Genomic DNA, 20827 nt, shown 5'->3' on the forward strand with positions numbered 1-20827 from the left:
CTAATGTTTGTAGAATTTCAATGGGAAGGACAATAACGTCATAAACACCAAAACTAATGAAACACTGACTGACATATTGTAGAATCACAGAGTAAAAAACGTGTTGTCTAATCTTGAACCATATTTATAACTGAAATGAGTCATGGTTGAACAGTGTTACAGTATTGTTACACACAGGAAACTTTTAGAATCACCTCACAATGGTAATAAATTCAGTATCATCACACATACTTTAAAGATGAGCTCACCTTTTTGTCCAGTTTAAGCCAAGTGTGGTAACCTTTGCCGTCCATACACTGGAGTCCAAAGTACCAGACCTCCCGTAAGCCGATGGTTTTAACCACCTGCACAGACGAAACAAGTGTTTAAACACTGGATGTGAGAGAAGGCTGAGAGGCTGGATGATGATCAAACAGTTACTGGTCAACAAGTGTTCGTCGATCCAAAAGAGAGTCTGAGGAGAGCAGCCTTGGGACCAGTTTTTCTGAGGCTAAAGATCAGTTCATAGTCAAGTCAACCATCATTCATAAATTCCAGAGGATATTATTTTCACACAACTTCTTGTGAGATTGAAGGCAACACCGCTGGAATGGGAAAAGACTTCCTTATTTTGCCCGACAGATGCATGTTGATTTCGGAAGAGTCACGATAATAGGAGATTTAATCATTTCACTAACAGCAAGCTAAGACTGAGAACCAATCACAAAGTGATGATGTGAACGTAGTCAACAAACAATAAACATAACCCCCCCCCACCCCCCCAAACAGAAACGGGTGAGGGCCTAAGAATCTCACCTTAAGGTGCTGCTGTAACAGCCTGATAGAACGACACGTTCACAGCTGTGAGTTTGGACTAAGCTGTGGTAATGATATTAACCACTTTCAAGTGCTGCCAGGACAAAATCAGAGTTCACTCCTAAACACTCCATGTTTGTAGTAATGTGGGCAGTGTATAAAACCTCCTCACTCTCTCTCTCTCTAAGGTTGAGAGAGAGTGAGAGAGGGTCCCATTAATGATAACAACCAATCCCTTTTTTTTGTCATCCTCTCTAACTCAAGATTGTATTTTATGTCAGTTATTGTCTTGATTAATCAATAAACATGATCAGCTTATTAAATAGATAAGATCTAATAAATCAAGAGTGCTGGTGATCCAAGCTTTTTATATCAGAGTTCAGATCCCTATAAGCCAGAACCTGAAGCATTCGTCTGAACGTCTGAAGCATTCGCAGTAGGTTTGTCTGTCTGTTAATGTGGGACATTTCAAGACTCTGTTGAAAGTGTTTTTCTCTTCTTGCATTTAAAGTAACACTCAACTAACGTGCGTGTGTGTGCGTGTGTGTGCGTGTGTTTCGCAATACTCCGGAGCACATCCAAGCACGACGCGGGCAGGTTTTGAAACAAAGCGGTCCTATTGTCTGAGCAGTGAGGGGGAGAGATGCTGGATAACGACAGCATGAAGCATCCCGTCTCTGACATCAGGAACACACCACTTCTTGCCAAAGACTTCTCAATATTAAACGTCAAAAAGGCGGATTAAGAGCCGCGGCTTTCGTTTCAACCGCACTGGAAACAAAGTTTGCTGATCAGCAATTTGAAGATTTTTTTTTCTTCTCAGTATTTAAGGCAGAAAGTGAAAACCCAGTTATAGATCTGGAATAATCACTTGTGCTGCAGAAGGAGCGACCATGTTTCCACTGAGTCCTGAGAGGAAAAAAAAAAAAAAAAAAAGTCAACTTCCAGAGGCCCTATATGGCATTCAGAGGGTCATTTTCCGACAGTGCTGTGTAGGACTCTCAGTTATGTGAAGTGAGACGATCCCTCTTCCAGGCCTTTTGTAAATGCACTGCTGCCAAATTCCCCACCCAGTCTCCAGGTGAGGGGCTGTTGTTGTTACCCGGGTGAAGCTTCGATCAGCAAACTTGCCCTTAATGATAACCTTCGGCCAAAGTTAGAATAAAAATCTAACTCCCGCTATTCATTGGAAGACAATAAATACAGGGGCAGGCCAACCTGTGACAGAACTAAATCGACTGGCTTTGTTTCAAAGAGCTTTTCTGATAGATTGGATTTGGAACCACGACAAAGAATAAGACATAAACGGGGCCTGAAATGAGAGAGCAGCTCATACTGCCTCCCACCTGAAATACAACCAAAAAAAAGTCAGAAAACAATCAGCCCTTTCATGATGCTCTTTGCTTCGGGGTCTGCAGAGTGAGAGGCAGAGAAACTAGCTATGTGAAAGAAAAAAAAAAACACTGGTTAGGTTTTCTGAAAAAAAAAAAAAAAAAAAAAAAAAAAAAGGTTCATTAAAGAGGGATTAAATGTCGTTTCGGGAACACGGGTTTCGTTAACTAACATCGCAGCAGGTTGGTTTGGCAGGCTGCCCTCGCTTTAATCGGTTGCTACGTAGCTCCAATGTGTGTCATGAACCCCTGATGCTTCAGACGCTTGTTCCTCTCTGTCATATTACTCAGATCAGAAATATTAATACATTCTGAAGAGTTCAGGTAGTTCAGAGGGGAATGACATGCGGGATATTTATTCTGACAGGTTTTTCTAAATTAGTTTTCACACAAGATGACAGTTGATTGTGACTTATAGTTTCCAACCATAGGGAGCCGTTGTCTTAGTCATGGACGTCGTCATGTATGTGAGCGTTATTCATCTGAAGTTTAGCAACAATTAAGTCAAGTTTTATTTCAAATTGTGAAGGTAACACAAACAGGATTAAACACCATGCAGAGCGCAGCGAGTGTCAACAGTGTGAAAACAGAGGGACGCCTGTAGCTCAGTGGTAGCGCTCGCGTCACCATGTATGGAGGTTATAGTCCTCACGCGGGCGGCCCGGGTTCGACTCCAACCTGAACACCCTTCCCACATGTCATTCCTCCCTCTCTCTCTCTCTCTCCTGATTTCCACATCTATCCACTTTCTCTCTCTCATAATAAAGGCAGAAAAAGCCCCAAAAAACCAACAAAAAAAATAGTGTGAAAACAGACCATGATGTCAGTCAAGAGGTGTAGGATGTCTCTTTGTAGCCAGAAGACTGACTTTTCAATACCTTCTAAGGTCTTGTGTTGAGCAAAATTAATTCCTTGCTTTATGATTTTTTTTTCCCCAAAGAGCTGAACAAAGACTATGATATCCATAGATGTGTTTTAAATACTGGGCCAAAACTGTTTTTACAAGCTGTTACAAGCAGAGAGACACAGCAGCGATTTAAAAAAAAAAAAAAAAGCTTTTTGAAAAAAAAAAAAAAAAAAGGTCAAAGAAAGCTAAAGTTTCTATCAAATTCTTAACTCCAGCGTCGCCGCCCACCTCCGGCTGGTTTCAGGCTGGAGGAGCAGAAGCTGTCGGTACAGTTAGTATTACTTCAGTGTGCTGGCAGCCTCGAGTTACAGCGACCTGACGGAGAGTGAAAGTCTGTGTGCCTGCTTTGTGAGGAGCACGGGCCCTGTGGTGAGAGAGAGAGAGAGAGAGAGAGGAATGCCACTGGGCTGAAACAGCATTACGCACTGCATCCTCTGAGCCCGAGATCGAGGACTCCTCCACCACGGAGGAGGGGGGGGGGGGGGGGGGGGGGGTCCCACCAGTCTGGCCCTTCTGACAGAGATGAAGGTGTTTTGTGGTGGTGGTGAGGGGAGCAGTGGCTCTGTTGCTGTGAGACCACACATTGTGACTTCACTGTAACAACACTGTTACAAGGCTCCTATTTAAGAGGTCATATAGTTTTGCGCCTGTAGAAAAAAAAAAAGAGTTTGTAGCAGCGACCTCTGAATGCTGCTTTCACACTCAGGTTGGGTGTGTAGGTGGACGAGTTTCGTATTTTGACACCTGTCAGCTGGATTATTTAGACTTGGATTCAATTCAAGACATCGCTGAGCTGTTAGAAGTGTGGCCAGCTGTTTAAGCTGACGCTCCGTCTGCTTTACCTGCACTACAGCTGCAACCAACAGCCTTTTAAAGAGCACATTTAATGCAGCAGAGGGGAGCTGGATCTTTCAGTCAAAAACAATGTTAGAGCCGTCGCTGCTGTGATTTTCGTCACTGCTGTGATTTTCGTCACTGCGCCTCAAAGCAAAGTGAAAGCGGCAGCAGTGCACCATCACGTCGAAGTGACAGCTTACAGAGAGGGTGTGTGTGTGTGTGTGTGTGTGTGTGTGTGTGTGTGTGTGTGTGTGTGTGTGTGTGTGTGTGTGTAGGGGGGAGTGGCTCTGAAAAGCTGTGATAAACACTGACCACACGGGACACGCCGGGCCTCACCGCGGGTTCGACAGCTTCTCCACAGAACCTGTCGAACGCACCGTGGGCGATCGTGTCTTCACAGCTGATTTCTGCCAAAGCACACGTTCAAAAACGGAAATCAGTCAGCTGACAGGGATGAGATAATCAAAGCCGAATGTCACCTAGATTAATGTGAAGACGCCCTGAGCAGCTGCTAAGACAAGAGATAACGCTTCATAGAGCATCTCTCATCTAAACGAGAGCAGCCAAGTGTCTCTCACACTATCACATTATCAGCAGCACTCGGCCCTTCCTAACACATAGGCGAGGGAATTTACCAACACCTAGAAATAGAAAGAAATATCCAGGTGCTCAGCGAGTTCTTCCTTTAACAGAACTGCACAAGGAGAGACCCTTAGCCTTCAAGTGCCCACCAGAGCGGAAACATAGTGTTTGCAATAGCTCAATAGATTCTGACTTTTATGAACTCATGTCAAGAGATACGAGCTTCAACTTCTTGTTTCAAACATTCCCTGTCATGAAGGGTGAATCCCCTGACACACACACACACACACACACACACACACACACACACACACACACACACACACACACACACACACACACACACACACACACACACACACACACACACACACACACACACACACACACACACACACACACACACACACACACACACACACACACACACACACACACACACACACACACACACACACACACACACACACACACACACACACACACACACACACACACACACACACACACACACACACACACACACACACACACACACACACACACACACACACAAAATTGAAAAACGAGTTCTGCAGGAAGCGGCTAAAACAATGCCTTTCCTCCCCCGGTGCTGTCACGCCGCCTCAGAGGAGCGCACGCTCATGACATGACGTGTTCACCATGGTGATCTATAACAAGAGCGAATGTGCACATTTAAGCGACGACCTCACCACACCACGCGCTCGTGTGTGTGTGTGTGTGTGCGCGTGCGTTACATAACTGTATCCGCCGTGTGCTGGGAGAGAACAGCCCACTGAAGGTGAACTGTCACATTCATTCATGATTAATAAAACATAACGTCATGAAGTGCATTTTTACCACTAACGTGACTACAGGCTTTTCATTAGTGGCAGGATCCACTGATAGGATAAGAACATTGTGTGGCAGGTTACCTCACATGCTGCCAGACGACACAGTGACAAGAGGATCACTTGTAAGAATCATGTCATGGATTACACACACACACTTGATATGAGGGAGCTTAACTACAAAAGGAATCTTTAAGTTTCCATTATTGTGGCCACACCTTGAACGTTTGCACAGACCCTGTGTGTTAACGACAGTAATGCCATTATTCAGCGTATACACGACTGCCTCGGGCCGTCCTTCTTTGCTGCTCATGACAGGGTCATTTATTAGAGTATCTGGACGTCTCCACGAAGACTCTGACTGATAAGGACTCTTGAAGCCAAACGCTGCTGTAATCTCGCCTGCAACAGATAACTTTTCAGACCTGGAAGTAATGAACAGAAGGAGCTTTGGAGGGAGGATAATGAGGTCAGACACTTTCTCCAAACACAACAGTGAGTTTGTACGTGTAGGAAACGACTTTGGTTGCACAGCAGGCTGTTTGTGTGATAGTCTCGACCTGACGACTAAAATGTAAGAAATACATGTGATATCAGTATCTATTATTTCAGCGTGGTTCTTTTTAAGTGCAATAGTGATTAATAAAAATAAAATTTTAAAAAAAGGATGACGTTAAAACAAACAAAGGAATAGTTCAACATTTTGCCAAAACACACATTTGGGGGTTTTTTTGGCCTTCAGTAAGAGGACAGCAGAGTGGATAACGGCTGAGGCTGCTGCTTTAGCCTCTGTACACATGAGGAAACAAAATGTAACCACCGAGCTAAACAGACGACCTCTTACCTGGTCAAACAGCTGCTTGCCGGTGGTGCTGTGCTGGATGGCAAACTCCAGCTCAGCGTCCATGGTGGTGACGCGAACATTGACCTGCGGGAAAACATGAGAGAGCAGGAGGTCACGAGCTGAGCCGCTAAAACAGAGAGGTTTCTCATGAGCGAGGCCAGACAGCGGAGCCCTGCTTGCATATGTGTGTGTGTGTGTGTGTGTGTGTGTGTGTGTGTGTGTGTGTGTGTGTGTGTGTGTGTGTGTGTGTGTGTGTTTGGTAAGGGGGTGTATTTGCTGAGTAAACACAAGGGGCTACGCGTTTATCTCACAGCTAGAGGGGCTGACCTGAGCTAACATCTGCTGCTAAATCCAAGTGTTGAACTGTTGATTTGAAGGAACATGAACATTTAAAGAGTTCTCTAATGTAAGTCCTCTGAAAATCCACCAGGGCAGAAAATGAGCCCTGTCGGTTCTAAGCTGGACAGCCAGACTGAAGAGGAGTGTTTCCCTCCCATCCACAGGAAAAAGGCACGTCTTTGAGTTCTCGGGGTTGATGATTGATCAGACCCGCCTGAATATTAAAAAAAAACTAAACAAAAAGACGTGGGTCTGCTTTCTAATCAGAGACTTTAATGTCCACTCACAGGGATCCTCCCCAGTGAATAACGTGTGATTCCTAAACCATCACAAACAGCATGATGGTGAGCTGAGCAGAATAATGAGGACTGACGTCAACACACAGAGACAATATTCTGTATTGTCCGTTTGGTTAGTAATAATCAGCAAACGCTATCTGAATTTCACACAAAGACCATGCAATGTTAACGATGCACAGATATTTTCAATAGCTGCTTTGAGGTAATACACATGCATAACTGACTGTCCTTTCATTGAGGGTGATGTCACATGTTTGTGGGATGTGCGGGGGGGTTATGGAAGGACACAGCGTCTTTAAGTACTGCTGAACTTATTAAAGCTTTGTGAAAATGTTACAAAGATCTCAGAGTGGAGAGAGAGCGAGAGAGACAGAGCGAGAGAGAGAGAGAGAGAGAGAGCCCGCTGACAGAAGCCTCCAGTGACACATCTTTCATCTCCGGTCTATTGTGAGCAGCACTGAGAGGCTCAGCGGTGAACAAACTCGATGACGCCCACTGGGGAAAAAAAGGGAAGTCTGGGATGCAGGAGTGACTATCTAGTGACTCAAAACTCTGAAGCTACAACCAGCCCCTCTGAAGGTACACGGGCCGAGCGGCTATCTAACCCACTGACTGACAGGTTTAGATCCCGGTCAGACAACAAATCCAATCACAGCGCCTCACCGCTGTGCTGACCAGGATATTGTAGGAAGCCGCTCGTCTAGACAGAAGATATTCAAGGGTGTTTTTGTTTTTTTTAAACCATGCGTTTGCTTCTTACCAGTACAGTTGACTCATGTGGGATTATAACACATAATCTGTGGCGAGGCAAACTCTCCTTTACCAACAACATCAAAGTCCTGCAGCACTGGAGAGTCTGCTGCTCCATCCCACCGTGCCACATGTGCATACAATGTGAAAGTCCTGCAGCAGAGCAGGCCGACTTTATATAACAGCTTCAAGTCACAGCTAAAAAGCAGGGGAAGGAGTGTGTGTGTGTCTGTGTGTGTGTGTGTGTGTGTGTGTGTTGGGGGGGGGGGGCATTGCATTTACTTTACACAGCCAAACAAAGATCCCCTTTCAGCTGCACAGTCCCAGCAGCCCCCTTGCTATCATCAGCTGCATTCTGGGGCAGCCAGATTACCAAAACAACTCCCCAGAAAACGGCAGAAGAAGTGATCAGAAACTGCACTTTAGAACTTAACGGTGCACCCTTTTTCCCTTTCAGTGAGTTATAATTGATCTCTGAACATTAAAGTGTGGATTTACCACATTTAGAGTTGGGGCACCTTGAAAAAAAAAAAAAAAAAAAAAAACCCACGCCCTAAACAGAGAATGGAATATGTGAATGTGCAGAGCTGAGTGAATGATATCTGATCTCAAAGTCAGTCCTCAAACAGCCATTCAGAGCGGTAAAGAAAACATGACACATTACGCTAAAAATATACCGGGCGAGGACCCAAAGTTCCACAATGAGCAACTTCAGTCAGAGGAAAGTACAGGCGCTCATATTAACCATATAAAAAGTCTGCTCCACGTGTCATTAGCGTAATAACTGACTCAATCACTGGAGAGCAGGAGCAGCTGTTCTCAAACGTTGAAAACTATGAAAAGGTATGATCAACTCTGCTTCAATGAATCTCATGATTTTAAAGGACTAATCTTTTGAAAACAGCATCCAAATCTAGTCTGCCCAGCTGCTCTGCTTCATGTTGCACACAGTGCTGAGAGTCAATCTGCAAAGCGTTGAGATGAAACCTTTATTAAGTCAGCCCAACTAGTGTCTGTGTTCAAATTACACAGCTGAATGTTTCTTACAGCACATATGATATCCAGTACCAACACGTGTAATAGACCCATATTGGCCCGCTTTCTGATCAGCTGGGCCCTTATGTTACCGTGGTTCTAGAAGCATGAGAGGACAAACTCAAAGGAGGCATCGAACTTCTCCACGGTCCAAAAAAAACGACAAGTATGAATGTTTAAACATCCAAATCCCAGATAAAAAGATACAAGAGAAAAAACAATGAGAAGAAGAAGAATAGTGGCCTTTCATAATAACACTTTGTGTATCTGCCCTGACACGACATGAGTCAGATTCACAGCTAGACTATTATGTCAATTAGTCAATCAAGCCATTCCTTAGGAATGCCAAGTATTTCCAAACTCTGAAGTAGAATGACACACTGCCCTTCCCTGTCGCCGAGAATCATAAACTCCTTTCAGTCGCTTCAATAGAGTGGTGAAGGAGCTGTTAAAAGTTGAAGAAATAAGGTGGCCGTCACCTCTGTAGTTAAAATGTAAATAGGCTGAACTACATTCTTCAGTCAGGAGGACCGTTGAATATTTAACCTCGGCATAGCTTGCATGGCTTCACGAGAGCCTTTCACTGATGAAGTTACCATGGAGATTCCACTGAAATCGGTCTGAGGGGAAAATAACTATAAACAGCTGCTACTGTCTGAATGTGAGGCGGTAACGCCAGGACAATGGAGATAAGATTATACACACACACAGTGTACAGTGGGTGTCTCTGTGGACACTAATGAATGAAATAATCTAACCCTTTATGGATTAGTGTATCAGTGTTTGAGGGTGTTTCATTAATGAGTAATCAATTCTTTAAAGGAACAAACAGTAACAATAAGACTGGACATTTAGACAAAACGCCCATCAAAGTTGATTGTGGCCACTCCTTGAAGGTTTGTGTCATTGGGCTGTGACCGAGAGAAAACAGGATTCTGGGAGAGCCAAGGAGGACTATCGTTTACTCCTGACAATGTGTCATTCAGGTGGTGAAACATGAGTCACTGAAGTGCCGATACAGGAGCGTCCCTGCACCTCAAATCTGCTCCAACTGTCTGCCACTGGGCATCTTCACATTATTAGCAATAAAAAAAAATAAAAAAAACGTGACTCCCCTTTCTCGAATCTACAAAGCTGTGAAATAGATGTTAGTACGTCTTCTCCATGAGCTGGAATAAATCAGGCATCTGGCATCTCATTTAAGGTGAGATGAAACTTTAATCCCATTTGCTCTTTGCTTTTGTGGGCAGCTGCTGAAGTTGGCCATCACCAAGTTCTTTGGTTGAACTTTATCAGCTCACATAGTACAGTAGAGAAAGACTGGTTAAACATGGGGGAGGACGCTGGATTCAAATACAGGACAAAAATAACATGCAGAGACAGTATAAAAAATAGTTTGATCTATTGAAAGATGTATCCAAGAGACTTAGATATTTAACCATCTCTGTGTGTTGTACCTGTAAAAATATTAGAAACTTCAAGGAGGTTTTTGCAGATTAAGTTCATTTCCATTATAGCATATTTTGTTCTTTAGTTCAACAACGTGTTGTTAACTCAACAAAACCTTCAATTAGCTGTGACCAGAAAATAAACTTTTTGGTCATACGGTATAAATTACTTAACTTTGAACATCTTAGAAAGATTATTTAAGTCATCATGTTGAGTTTGCCTTCACTGTTTTATTGCATTCATCCACAATTTTCTAAACTCTGAATGGACCAAATGATTAATGAATGAAGATATCATCCGTAATGTTCCTGAATAAAAAGGTTATGGGCCCACCATCACCACCCCCTTAAAGTCAGTGAACAGACACTCTTCAAACTAATCTAGTTACACACTTTTCAGAAGTCAATATATAATCCCACATTTGTATATCACATCGAGTTGAAATGACTTCAAAGAAGAAGAAAAAAACAGACTCGGTGTCCAAATGAAGCCCTGTTGGTGAACAGTCAGTAAACCAACATGATGCTTTGATATCATGAAGAATACAAACAGCCTGACTTTATCATACAATCGGCTGTTATGTGGCAACTAGACTGTTCTCTGAGTCGACTCAGCTATCAGACAGTAATGATGTCATTTCCACAGCGACGCTCATGACAACCACGAGGCCGCTCTAAACAAACCGACAACACATTTTATGACACTGACCGCTGCTTCATTCACCGTCATCACAACACACAGCTGCTCTGTTCAACCGCAACCTGTCCATCACGTCCGTTTAGCCTTTTTTTCCCACACAGATCTCGTCAGTAGGATCCTTTTTTCTTTATATGTTCTTGTAACTCTGACTCTCTTGCTGCTCATTTCCTCAAAAAAAAACAAAAAAAAAAAACTTGGAGATAGAGTAAAGTTTATTTCAAAAAGGGAAACGTGTTTTAATCATTTCCATGACAAAAACACATTTCTTTAAATTTTCCTTCTCAGGTTTAAAAACAGATTGAAATGCTCGAACTTTCCAAACAGGGTGAAAAGGGTGGGACATGTGCCATGTGTAAATGTACAGTATGTAATAGTTGGGGTGTGGCAAACGGGAGGCAAGAGTAATTGAGGTCTAAAACCTTTTCAAATATAAAAGAGCTCCATAGATAGTGTTGGTTTTTGCCTTTTGTTTAATTTGTCTTAAAATGAAAAGATGGATACAGTCTTTTCTTCTTCCTATATTCTTACCGTTCCACAAATTTACTCCTGAGTGGCTACGAGAACCCAATATTAAGTGGGAGGCAAAAATTCCGCCCAGTAAATATCTGCAAAAAGGCTAAAAGATAAACCTGTACTCGTCACAGACTCCAGAAGATAGAAATGAGACATTTTCCACCACTGAGATAGAAAAAAAATACAGACAAAAGAATGTTTAAAAATAACATCCTGTGACAGCCTCACGTTGAGCACATGAAAATGATGTTGGGGATGTAAAGAGAAACATAAAGGACACCCCCCAGGTTATAAAATGAGCATGTGATTGGTATTTCCCCTTACACAGACCCTACTCATACTGCAAGTGTCAAGTTGTCCTGTCCTGATTCAGAACATAGGCTACAGACTCATCAAGACACTTCATTAGTTTCAAGACAGGTTTTTATTTTGTTTAAGGAAATGTAAAATGTGACTGTGATCTGTCAGCTTGAGGACACTAACTCCTCTGATAGGCTTACTTGTTTTCAAGTCACTCAAATTCAGTGATTGTATGACTGCAAACAGACAGACAACATCACAGCATCGTGTACTGCCATATATAAATTAACACCTGTTGAGATACAACAAATCAGTGTTGAATCAAATTCTGTCAGAGCTGTCGTGAATATCACCCACTGTATTCAACAGGCTGCTCTCTGTGAGATGTAACAGCATGCTACATTCACTGGACCACATTTTTATTTATTTTATTTTATTTTTTACGTGGTAGCCTATTCTATGAATTATTTGGGAAATACTAAATGTATGTATGACATACTGAATTCAGGGTGTCGAAATCTTCACTCTCCCTCCATGCTGTCATGGTTCAGTTTCAATGTGACTACCTTTAGAGCAGTAACACAAGCAGCAGTGAATGAAAATATCAATCAAACAAACGAGGGGCTTACTCACCGCTTTGGGCATTTTTCTGTCTTTTTTCCTTGCTCTATGCGAGGAGCTGTTCAGTTAAATTAAAAAAAAGTGTGTGAAGGGAAAAGACGTGTGCTCCGTGTGTCTGTAGCTCTCACTGTGCCTTCCTGGAAAAGGAGAAAGAAGAGAAACGAGTTTGAGTCACTTCTGCGTTACTTAAACCCGGCTGAGAGAGCGGCACTCCTGCGGGCGACAGTCATCAGTATGAATCACCTCCAGATGATACAAGTTAACACTAAAGAACCTGCAGCTGACAGGAAGTTAGGCGGTCCACACTTCACAATAAGAGCACCAGTAAAGTTCATTTCCTTTTTACTTTAGACACGGGGCCTACATCTTGACGTGTTAGCCCAGAACTAAACCAATATACAGTAAGGTTGGCACTTAAATTGCAATTAAGTTCTGTACTAATTCTCTTGTAAACTATATCATCACAAATAAATGTTCATCGACCTACCCACAAGTGAAGCATTTTCATGATTGGTGAATCAAACGAACAGTAATATAAAATAGAAAAAGCAGCAACTACTACTCAGATCATTACGGTGCTCATTCTACTTTGCATAGTAAAAATTTTTCATGTAATTATTATTTTATTTAGAACACAGAAGATGATAAGATAAGATAAGATAAAACACATGACAGGGTACTCCATTGAGTAGAAAATTGAGACACGTTTTCCCACAGAAAATACTGGCTTATGATATCAGTTTATTTGCAAGTTCACAGATATATAACTCATCTGATCTGACGAGACTAATAATTATTTAGCATATAAATATACAGTTTACGAGGTATATCTGATCATGATCCACATGAAACCCCTTTATCTTCAATTAAGCCTATATAATTCACATTCATCTACAAAACTATGTTTCATTTATTTACCACAGCCATGTTCATGTCCAACAATATAGCTCTATACTCTTTATTAGTAAACGTTTAATTAGTTTTATTCTGAAATCCAACAACGGAATTTCCGCGTTTCTCTTCTACCTTGACACTCTTGAAAGGTCTGCTCTTGAATCAAGCAGGCACATGAAGGCAAGTTAAATATGGTAGGCTTCTCAACGTGCCTCACCCACCAGCTATGATAAAGTTAGAGTCCCCACCCTGCTCTGTTTCAGGCTTTTATTTTGACGCCATCAGTCGCTAACAAAGCAAATATGTCATATAATCATTTACATACACTGTGCTCTGTGTCGCTTCAAAACGCCACTTCAAGAAACGAAAATAACTCCTGATTGATAGAAGATAACCTTTTTCTTACCCCCTGTAATCCTTTGGGGGACAATGTGACATAATAGAAAGAGCAGTGGACTTGTATTTTTTTTATGGCAGGGTTAAGTGTAGACTGTGTTCTGGGTGAAATGTGTACACACCCACAGCGACACAGCAAACGACATTCAAGCCAAACAAACGAGAAATTCCACCTCTTTGATGCGCACAGACAGAGGCAAAAAAAAACCCAACACATTTCAACAAATCAAATAACTGTTCAATGAGTCAAACACTTTAAACACGGATTGTTACTGTGTGTGTTTTTTGTTTTGTTTTCTGTTTAGGAGCTTCTCTGAGCTGCAGCCACATCCTCCTGTGTAATCCCACTGACACCTGTTGGGAGATTTGTGATAGGAGCGGAAAGTACGCGGAAAAAGTGCGAAAAGAACATTTTTATTGCGCAACCTTCGGTTTATTGGAGTGTAGATCTTAATCAGTGCATCGATCAGGGTTATCACGCTTATTCAAACTCTTACCGGAGCTGGTAAATGTTGGGAGACGAGATGATTAATTCGGCGGACTGAAAGCCCACAGATGAAGGTTTCCCCTCCCTCTGTTCTTCACCTCGACGCAATATGGCGCACATTCATCCCTGCGTGAGCCGCAGACCCGTCCTGTCACTGGGAGGAGGAGTACATGTAGGAGCCAGGGTCCGGGGACCTTTTGTGGGACTTCCCCATAAAAAAAAAAAAAAAAGACAGTTTCGTTATTAGTAAGGGGAAGTTTTCTGGTGGTGGTCTTTCCCCAGAGGGGGCAGTTTTGTAATCATAAATGTAACCACAATTATTGTCATGGAAACTGGATGTGTATTTAAATAGTCTATGATTTAAATTAGGCATCAGTATTAAACTAAAATATTTTGTCAATGAAACAATGCATCTTTGTTTTAATTAAAAACATACAGCAGGATTTCTAAAAGTTAGCAATGGTCATGTTAATCTCTGTTTAGTCAAGGCTATATATTATATTTTGGTGTCTGTAATGTATTGCCATACATGAATGGCGTTTGTTTTAAGCGGGACTGTCTTATCTTTTTTTTTTTTTTTAAACAGCATTTATGTTAGTAAAATGTAATCTATCAATCTCGGATATGCTTGTCTCCAATAAACACCCACAAATAAATAGGCATATAGACCTAAACTTAAACTTTTGCTGTTTATTACCTTAATTTACATTTATTCTAAAAAATGCCATAACTGAAATCAGCTTCAACATAACTGTAAAATCCAAAGAAACAGGATGAATAGATTACTTTTTTTTAATGCTCATGACAGTGTGAAATTGTGTCACGTCATTTGCAAAGATATGCTATATCTTTTACTGACAACAAGTGACACACTGTGAAATGACATTACATTAATGTACATATTTAATACTGTCTGACATTTCGAGGTAAATGGAGGGGATTTATGGTTTCACATATCCATCCTGCTAAATATGGTTACTGTCTGATAGCTAAGATACAATACTATAGTAATGCATTTTCAATGCAAAAGGTTTAAACCTTTTTTGTTCTCTTATTGTCTGAGGTAACACCCATCTTTGATGTGTAACAACTTGTGACTCTGTACAACTAAACTTGAAGCTGATGCATGAGCCTGGTAAACACTGGTGTGTCACCTGTGCGCGTGCCTCACGACAGAAACGTTACGCTCACAGTGCGCGTCATCCTCATCCTCCCTGCTCAGAAACCCGGAAACGCTGCCAGTTCCGAAGGCCTCGTCATAGGTGAGACAGCCAATAGGATGAAAGGATTAAAATAGAGCCGTATATATCGGAGGGTTAGACTTACTTCTCACCATTGTAAGAAACTAAAGTGTGATGTTACCGCCCTGCCCTCTACCTAACCCTACCATCAGCATTATTAACTTCTCTATGAACCTATTTATAATTATAGCACATCTTGTACCTTCAGTAGCCTACGTTTTTTTTCTCCAATTTTTTTATTCTTTATATTTGACATGTTTACATTCCATTTCATGTATTTGTAATTGCTTCTTAAATTTTATTTGTATTTAAGTTCTTGCTATTTTGGCTTCATTTCCCTTGTTAACTGTTTTTGCACCAATACAACAAGACAAATGTCTTGTTTGTGTAAATGTACTTGGCAATTAAACACAATTCTAACTCTGATAATGATTTCTCAAAGGTATTTGATGTATGAGGTGTTGTTACCAAACAGACACAAAGTCTCATTTGAGAGGTATGTTTAATGTAGCCAAACAGGGAGTTCATCCAAGTCATGCAAAACACTCTTGAATTTGCCTGTCAGCTAACTGAGTGAACTGTTTGAATAGTGAGACCTAATGAAAATGGAGTCAGTAGAAGGTTCATTGAATAGTCATCAACCTGCTTCTTTATAGCCCTGTTGTCCATCTACTATGTTACAAAAATAACTAAGATTATTATTTCACAGTAAAACAAACGTTATTGTAAAACAACAGGTGGGAACTTTACTCTGATAAGTCTTGTAGTGAACAAATTCACTGCATGCCAGACCAAAAAGGGTGATTGTGACATGAAATTACAAAAATTAGGGTAATGATAAAACTTCTACAAAGCAGCATCAGAAATTTTAAATTTTAAAGTTTAGGAGCATGAATCCCTATATATTGTAGATTTTAAGAAGATTGCTGAATGCATTGCTTGCTTGGCATTTGCGTTCCAGTTAAAGTTCTGACTTTGCATTTGCTGAATATGGCCACTTCTGATATAATGACTGGATTGTTGGGGGTTATGCTTTACTGGCCAAAAAATCTCCACCTACGACTGAAGAAAAAATCTGCACATTCTGATGAAAGCCATGATATGAGGCAATCAAGACACTGTTTTTTTTTTTTTTTTACCTTCAAGGAAATCTCTGAGCTTAAAAAAAAATCATTTTGTTGCATTAATAAAATGCCAGAGTTCCTGGCCTCGTGCCTGACATGGACAAAGAAAACTGCGTCACACACTGGAGGTCACCTTTCATTCATAAGTTACATCATGTTCTCATTCTGTGCACACAGAAATCCTTGATGTTTTATACATAGCAACAAGTGCAAAGTGCTAATCAAGGACTGCTACAAAACTGCATTTGAATTTCATTGATTTTACAAATTCAAAAATACATACTAGAACAAAAAAGTAATTTAATTTTGAAATAAAGACTTACTTTTTATCTTAACAAAAACAAACTTTAAAAAAAAAAACAGTTTATGTAGGTGTTGTGCTTTACAGTACTTGCCAACCCTGCCCTGGCAACTTGTTTTATTTTTGAGAATAAATGACTCAAGTCTCTACATGTCTGATTTCACAGGCTGTGTCTCCTGAGCCTTGAACGCCTCCTGTTTCTTCTGGACAACATCATAGATGATAGCTGAAAGAGAGAGAGAGAGAGACAGCGTGACGACTTTTGAAGTCTGCCAGCACGTTTTAGAAGACCTCTGTAATGTGTTATGAGAACCACAAGATGTCACTCTCACAATAAATGACCTGATGATCCCAGAAGGAGGGCTTCTAAAATATATTTCTAAAAAATTCTACATTTCATCAGTGTCTGAATCAAGTTGATTCAATTTAATAAACGAGACCACGGTCATGTTTATACCTGTAATGTTTGCCATTCAGCAGGACAGGGAGGAATTAGACTCCACATGAATTAGATGGGAGGGACATGTACTGCTCTATATGTATAGGCACGAGTCCTACCCATTTTCTGCTTAATTTGAAACTGTATAATTCTTCTTTCTCTGCTTTTCTGAGTGCATTGTACTGTTATGTGACAGATGACTGTGTTCTCTTACTGTCCAGCAGCTCTCTCGCCGTGTATCTCTCGTCCAACCTGTTGTTAATCTCATCCATCAGCCACGGGAAGAAATTAGTCTCAATATCTGCAAATCAGAATTACAAATGTGATAAAACATTGATCTTTCAGATCAGATCCCTCGTGCACAGTATGTGATGGAGCTCATCTATTACTAATCACAGATCTTTCATTACAGATGTTATGCAATGTGCTGCAAAGTGCAGTGATGCCCCCTTGTGGAAATAAAGGACAAAGTATTGAATGAGTTCGGCAAAGGGAGGCTGACCTTTCTCCACAGGGTCATAAAAGTAGCCCTGGCTCCTCAGTGAGGTGAAGACTGCTGGAAAGAGGTCTGCCAAGTACTGCTGGGTGTATGCACGGGCAGCAATCTTCTCTGCAGTCTCTCTTTCTCTTTTCAGCACCTCCTTCTGCTGGGACATTCTGCGCTCCTGAAAGTCAGAAGAAACACACTCTCTGGTTAGCTTGAGGTGATAAGAAGAGGAGATCCACAAGGAGTCCCCAAGAAAGGATCTGCATTCGGTCAGTCCTCTTTCTCATACAAAGCCATAAAAGAATGGAACGATATCCCTCATGAAATAAAAGTACATACTGTCTTCCAAGAGATGGATTGAAGATAACCAATCATGCTCACATTAGTTTTATCTTCCTGCAAGTGTTTTCTCATAGTATTCAGTATTTTAATGATCTTAAACGTAGCCTTGGTATGGAGTCTTAGGTCTTAGTGTGTACAGTGATACAATATGATGTGAATTTACTGTATGTTTTTGTATTGTATATGTATTCTGTGTTGACCTGCCCATGGACTGTGGATGGGAATTAACAAACGTATAAATATATATTCTGGCATGAAGCATCTTTTCTCTGTGAGATTAATAAACTAAACTAAACTAAAAGAATGCATCTTTAGTAATTCTTTTATAAGGTTTAACTTCCAAAGGAGAGAGTCCATCATGTTTCTTTGGCATTTCATGCAAACAGCTGATGATAATTAGACTGTGTGCAGCATCTCTGATATGACATTCTTCCAACACAGCTGCCCACCAGTAATTTCAAAACATGAAATACAGAGATTTCTATTACTGGCTTGACATTGACTGTTAACGGTGAGGTGCTTTTTAGAATTCAAAATCAATGAGCAATAAGAATAGTATTGATTTTGAAGACATTCGGTATACAACTGCTAATCTATGTTTCACTTTGATTTGTATCCAGGCAGCAACTGGGTAAGTTTTTTCTTTGTGTGTACCCTTCACCTTGTTTTGTCAAAGATTCATTATTTGACTTGAAGGTTAATGACACAATTAAGCAAAGTGTGCAACGAAAAAAAAGACAGAAATAAATGTTACATCTGTAAAAACAGCTGATCTGAACATCTTTCAAAAAGATAGAAAACCATGAAGCTGGGTGCAAAGAAAGAAATGCTAAAACAATAAATGAGAGAAGTATAAAGGGAGGAGAAGAGAGGTCGAGAGACGCGACAGAAATCACCATTGATTTGAAGGGTAAATTGAAGATGGGAAAGCAGAGTATTTTCGGGTCAGATTTCATTTCTGTTACCATAGCAACAAGGGTCTCACGCCTGGGTCAGCCTCAGGTGGAGATGTTTCATTTTTCTCTCACTCATACCTTCTCCTCACTGCGGCGCCTCTCCTGCTCCCGAAGCCGCTGCACCTCGGCCAGCTCGTTGTTCCTGAGCTCTTGGAAAGCCCTCTGCTGAGCCTTTAGAGAGGCCAGCTCTTCCTCCTCCATCACCTCCTCCAGAGACTGTTCAATAGTTTTCCCCACCAGGACCTCCAGCAGTGGCTGCACCTCCCTGTCAAAATCGAACAGCTGCAGAGGATAAAAGATAATATACGACAACAGTTAGGTGTGTTGTGCATGTTGCAACAACATCAGGTTTATTTTTGATCAAACATAGAAATATTATAGGAGATATTTGTCATTGACGTTCTTCTTTGTTATATTTGTCATTTTAAAGGGGTTTGCAGCAATGTTGTTTAGTCTTTAGGGACTCCTCAGATATAAACTATGAAGATGAAAATACACTGATATCATTTAACTTCAAACTTTATTTTCTCTAATAACTTCTATAGGAGGTAAGTTAGTGGAGAAAATGTTGCCAGTTGTCCCAGATTAGATACCTCTCCGTCCTCTATCTGTGTTTCAACATCTTTGCCGGATTTGGCCGGGATGAAGAGTGGAGTTGCCGGTCGGTCCAGGAAATCGTCAGTCTGACACTCAATATCTGAGGCCACTACGACATTGCTCAATTCTTCCAGATACAGCTCTGAAACGAAATGTCTGTATTACAGAACAGCCTCGGTTTTTGATAACATAGAAGGGAATTCATCACACCAGTAATGCAGAGGTGTTAAAGATGATCCAGATAATTGTCAAACCTGTTTGCACATCAATATGTTTTCTGCCCAGCAGGGCCTCTGGAGTCTTCGGCTTGAATTGCTCTTGCGCTCTTTTTCGAGCAATGGCTCTCCTCCTGATGTCTTGTTGTCTTTGTATTTCGGCAAGGTCTGGTTGAGCGGTCTGTCAGAAGTGATTCATAGTGACATTTTCAAAATTACTTGTTCTATTCAAGGCTTAGCCATCTTGAATCAAGCTTACATACTTACAGTTGGTATGATGTGTTGGGCGTAAGTGTTTCCTCTCACTACACGGCGGTCATACATTATGTTTCCATAATTCATCTGGGTCCTATACAGTCAAAACACATTGCCGTCATGAAGTCAGTTTAGCAATAGGTGACTTGACAAGCTTGTTAATCTTAAAAGTGAAATATTCACCGTTATTGGGTTCTTTGAAATTATAAAAAATAAAGGTATTTTCTGTCAATGGGAATGTTTTTATGAAAAGTCAAAGTAGCATTAACCATGACGTAACTTGTCGGTCAGTCCCATGGGGAAACTAATAATAATCTCATTATATAAGTCTTCATCTATTAGTATCTGGTTCTCAGTAACTGTCAAAGAAATGCAGGTCTATATATTGAGTAAAAAAATAAATCATCATCTGGATAATTGGGGATTTTTTCATATCTACTCTAATAAAGCCATTTAGTTGCCCTTTTCATTCAAACCACGTAGACCAGCTTACATAACAAGGGTTTCGATGCACTGTGTAAGTTGTGTATCAGAGTAAACTTTGTGATGTAGTTGATGTAAGTTGCTTTATCTGCACTAAATAAGGAAGACTGAGGCAACGTTAGCATCACCATTAGCGACACACGTACTGTTCAGACGGAGCCTCTCTGTACTTGGATCGGTTATCCACAGGTCTGGGACGACTTGAGAAGGTGTAACTCCCGTTTGTATCTCTCTGACTGCGTGAAACAAAAGCCATGTTATAAACACTAACAGACTACGTTACGTAAATCGTAATAGTTACAGAAAGTTCCGTTTTTTTGGAGATAGCAATGCTAATGACAAAAACGAAAGGAGGAAAATAGCTGTTGTAGCAACCGTCTCCAGGAAGTGAAATGTAA

At 41.0% G+C, this 20827-nt stretch overlaps 2 protein-coding genes and 1 long non-coding RNA gene across 4 annotated transcripts in view; 1 reads left to right on the plus strand and 2 right to left on the minus strand.

Annotated features, from left to right (window-relative positions):
* The window catches only part of ezrb (ezrin b), a 30883-nt gene extending 16354 nt beyond the window's left edge, over window positions 1-14529 (minus strand). Inside the window, exons 1-4 of one of the 2 annotated variants that reach the window (XM_079349790.1) lie at window positions 14000-14529; window positions 12225-12349; window positions 6208-6291; window positions 249-344 (exon numbers count right to left, since the gene is read on the minus strand). In XM_079349790.1, coding sequence (XP_079205916.1) covers window positions 249-344; window positions 6208-6291; window positions 12225-12236 — 192 coding nt within the window. In that variant the 5' untranslated portion in view covers window positions 12237-12349; window positions 14000-14529. Of the gene's footprint in view, window positions 1-248; window positions 345-6207; window positions 6292-12224; window positions 12478-13999 lie in introns of those variants that run through there. The other variant, XM_079349789.1, reaches the window with a different exon arrangement.
* Window positions 14530-15026: 497 nt separating this feature from the next.
* LOC306831460 lies at window positions 15027-16096 on the plus strand. Its single transcript, XR_013780088.1, has 2 exons — window positions 15027-15844; window positions 15990-16096. It is a non-coding gene; the product is annotated as an uncharacterized lncRNA (long non-coding RNA).
* A 612-nt stretch (window positions 16097-16708) lies between these two features.
* Window positions 16709-20827, minus strand: rsph3 (radial spoke head 3). The gene is made up of 8 exons (XM_079355568.1): window positions 20576-20827; window positions 19959-20040; window positions 19731-19872; window positions 19473-19618; window positions 18958-19161; window positions 17597-17759; window positions 17309-17395; window positions 16709-16881 (listed from the first exon to the last, which is right to left on the minus strand). The coding sequence occupies exons 1-8, from the start codon at window positions 20683-20685 to the stop codon at window positions 16802-16804; spliced, it is 1014 nt and encodes a 337-aa protein (XP_079211694.1). The 5' UTR covers window positions 20686-20827; the 3' UTR covers window positions 16709-16801.

The sequence above is a fragment of the Symphodus melops genome, assembly GCF_947650265.1.
Source record: "Symphodus melops genome assembly, chromosome: 1".
Taxonomy (NCBI): domain Eukaryota; kingdom Metazoa; phylum Chordata; class Actinopteri; order Labriformes; family Labridae; genus Symphodus; species Symphodus melops.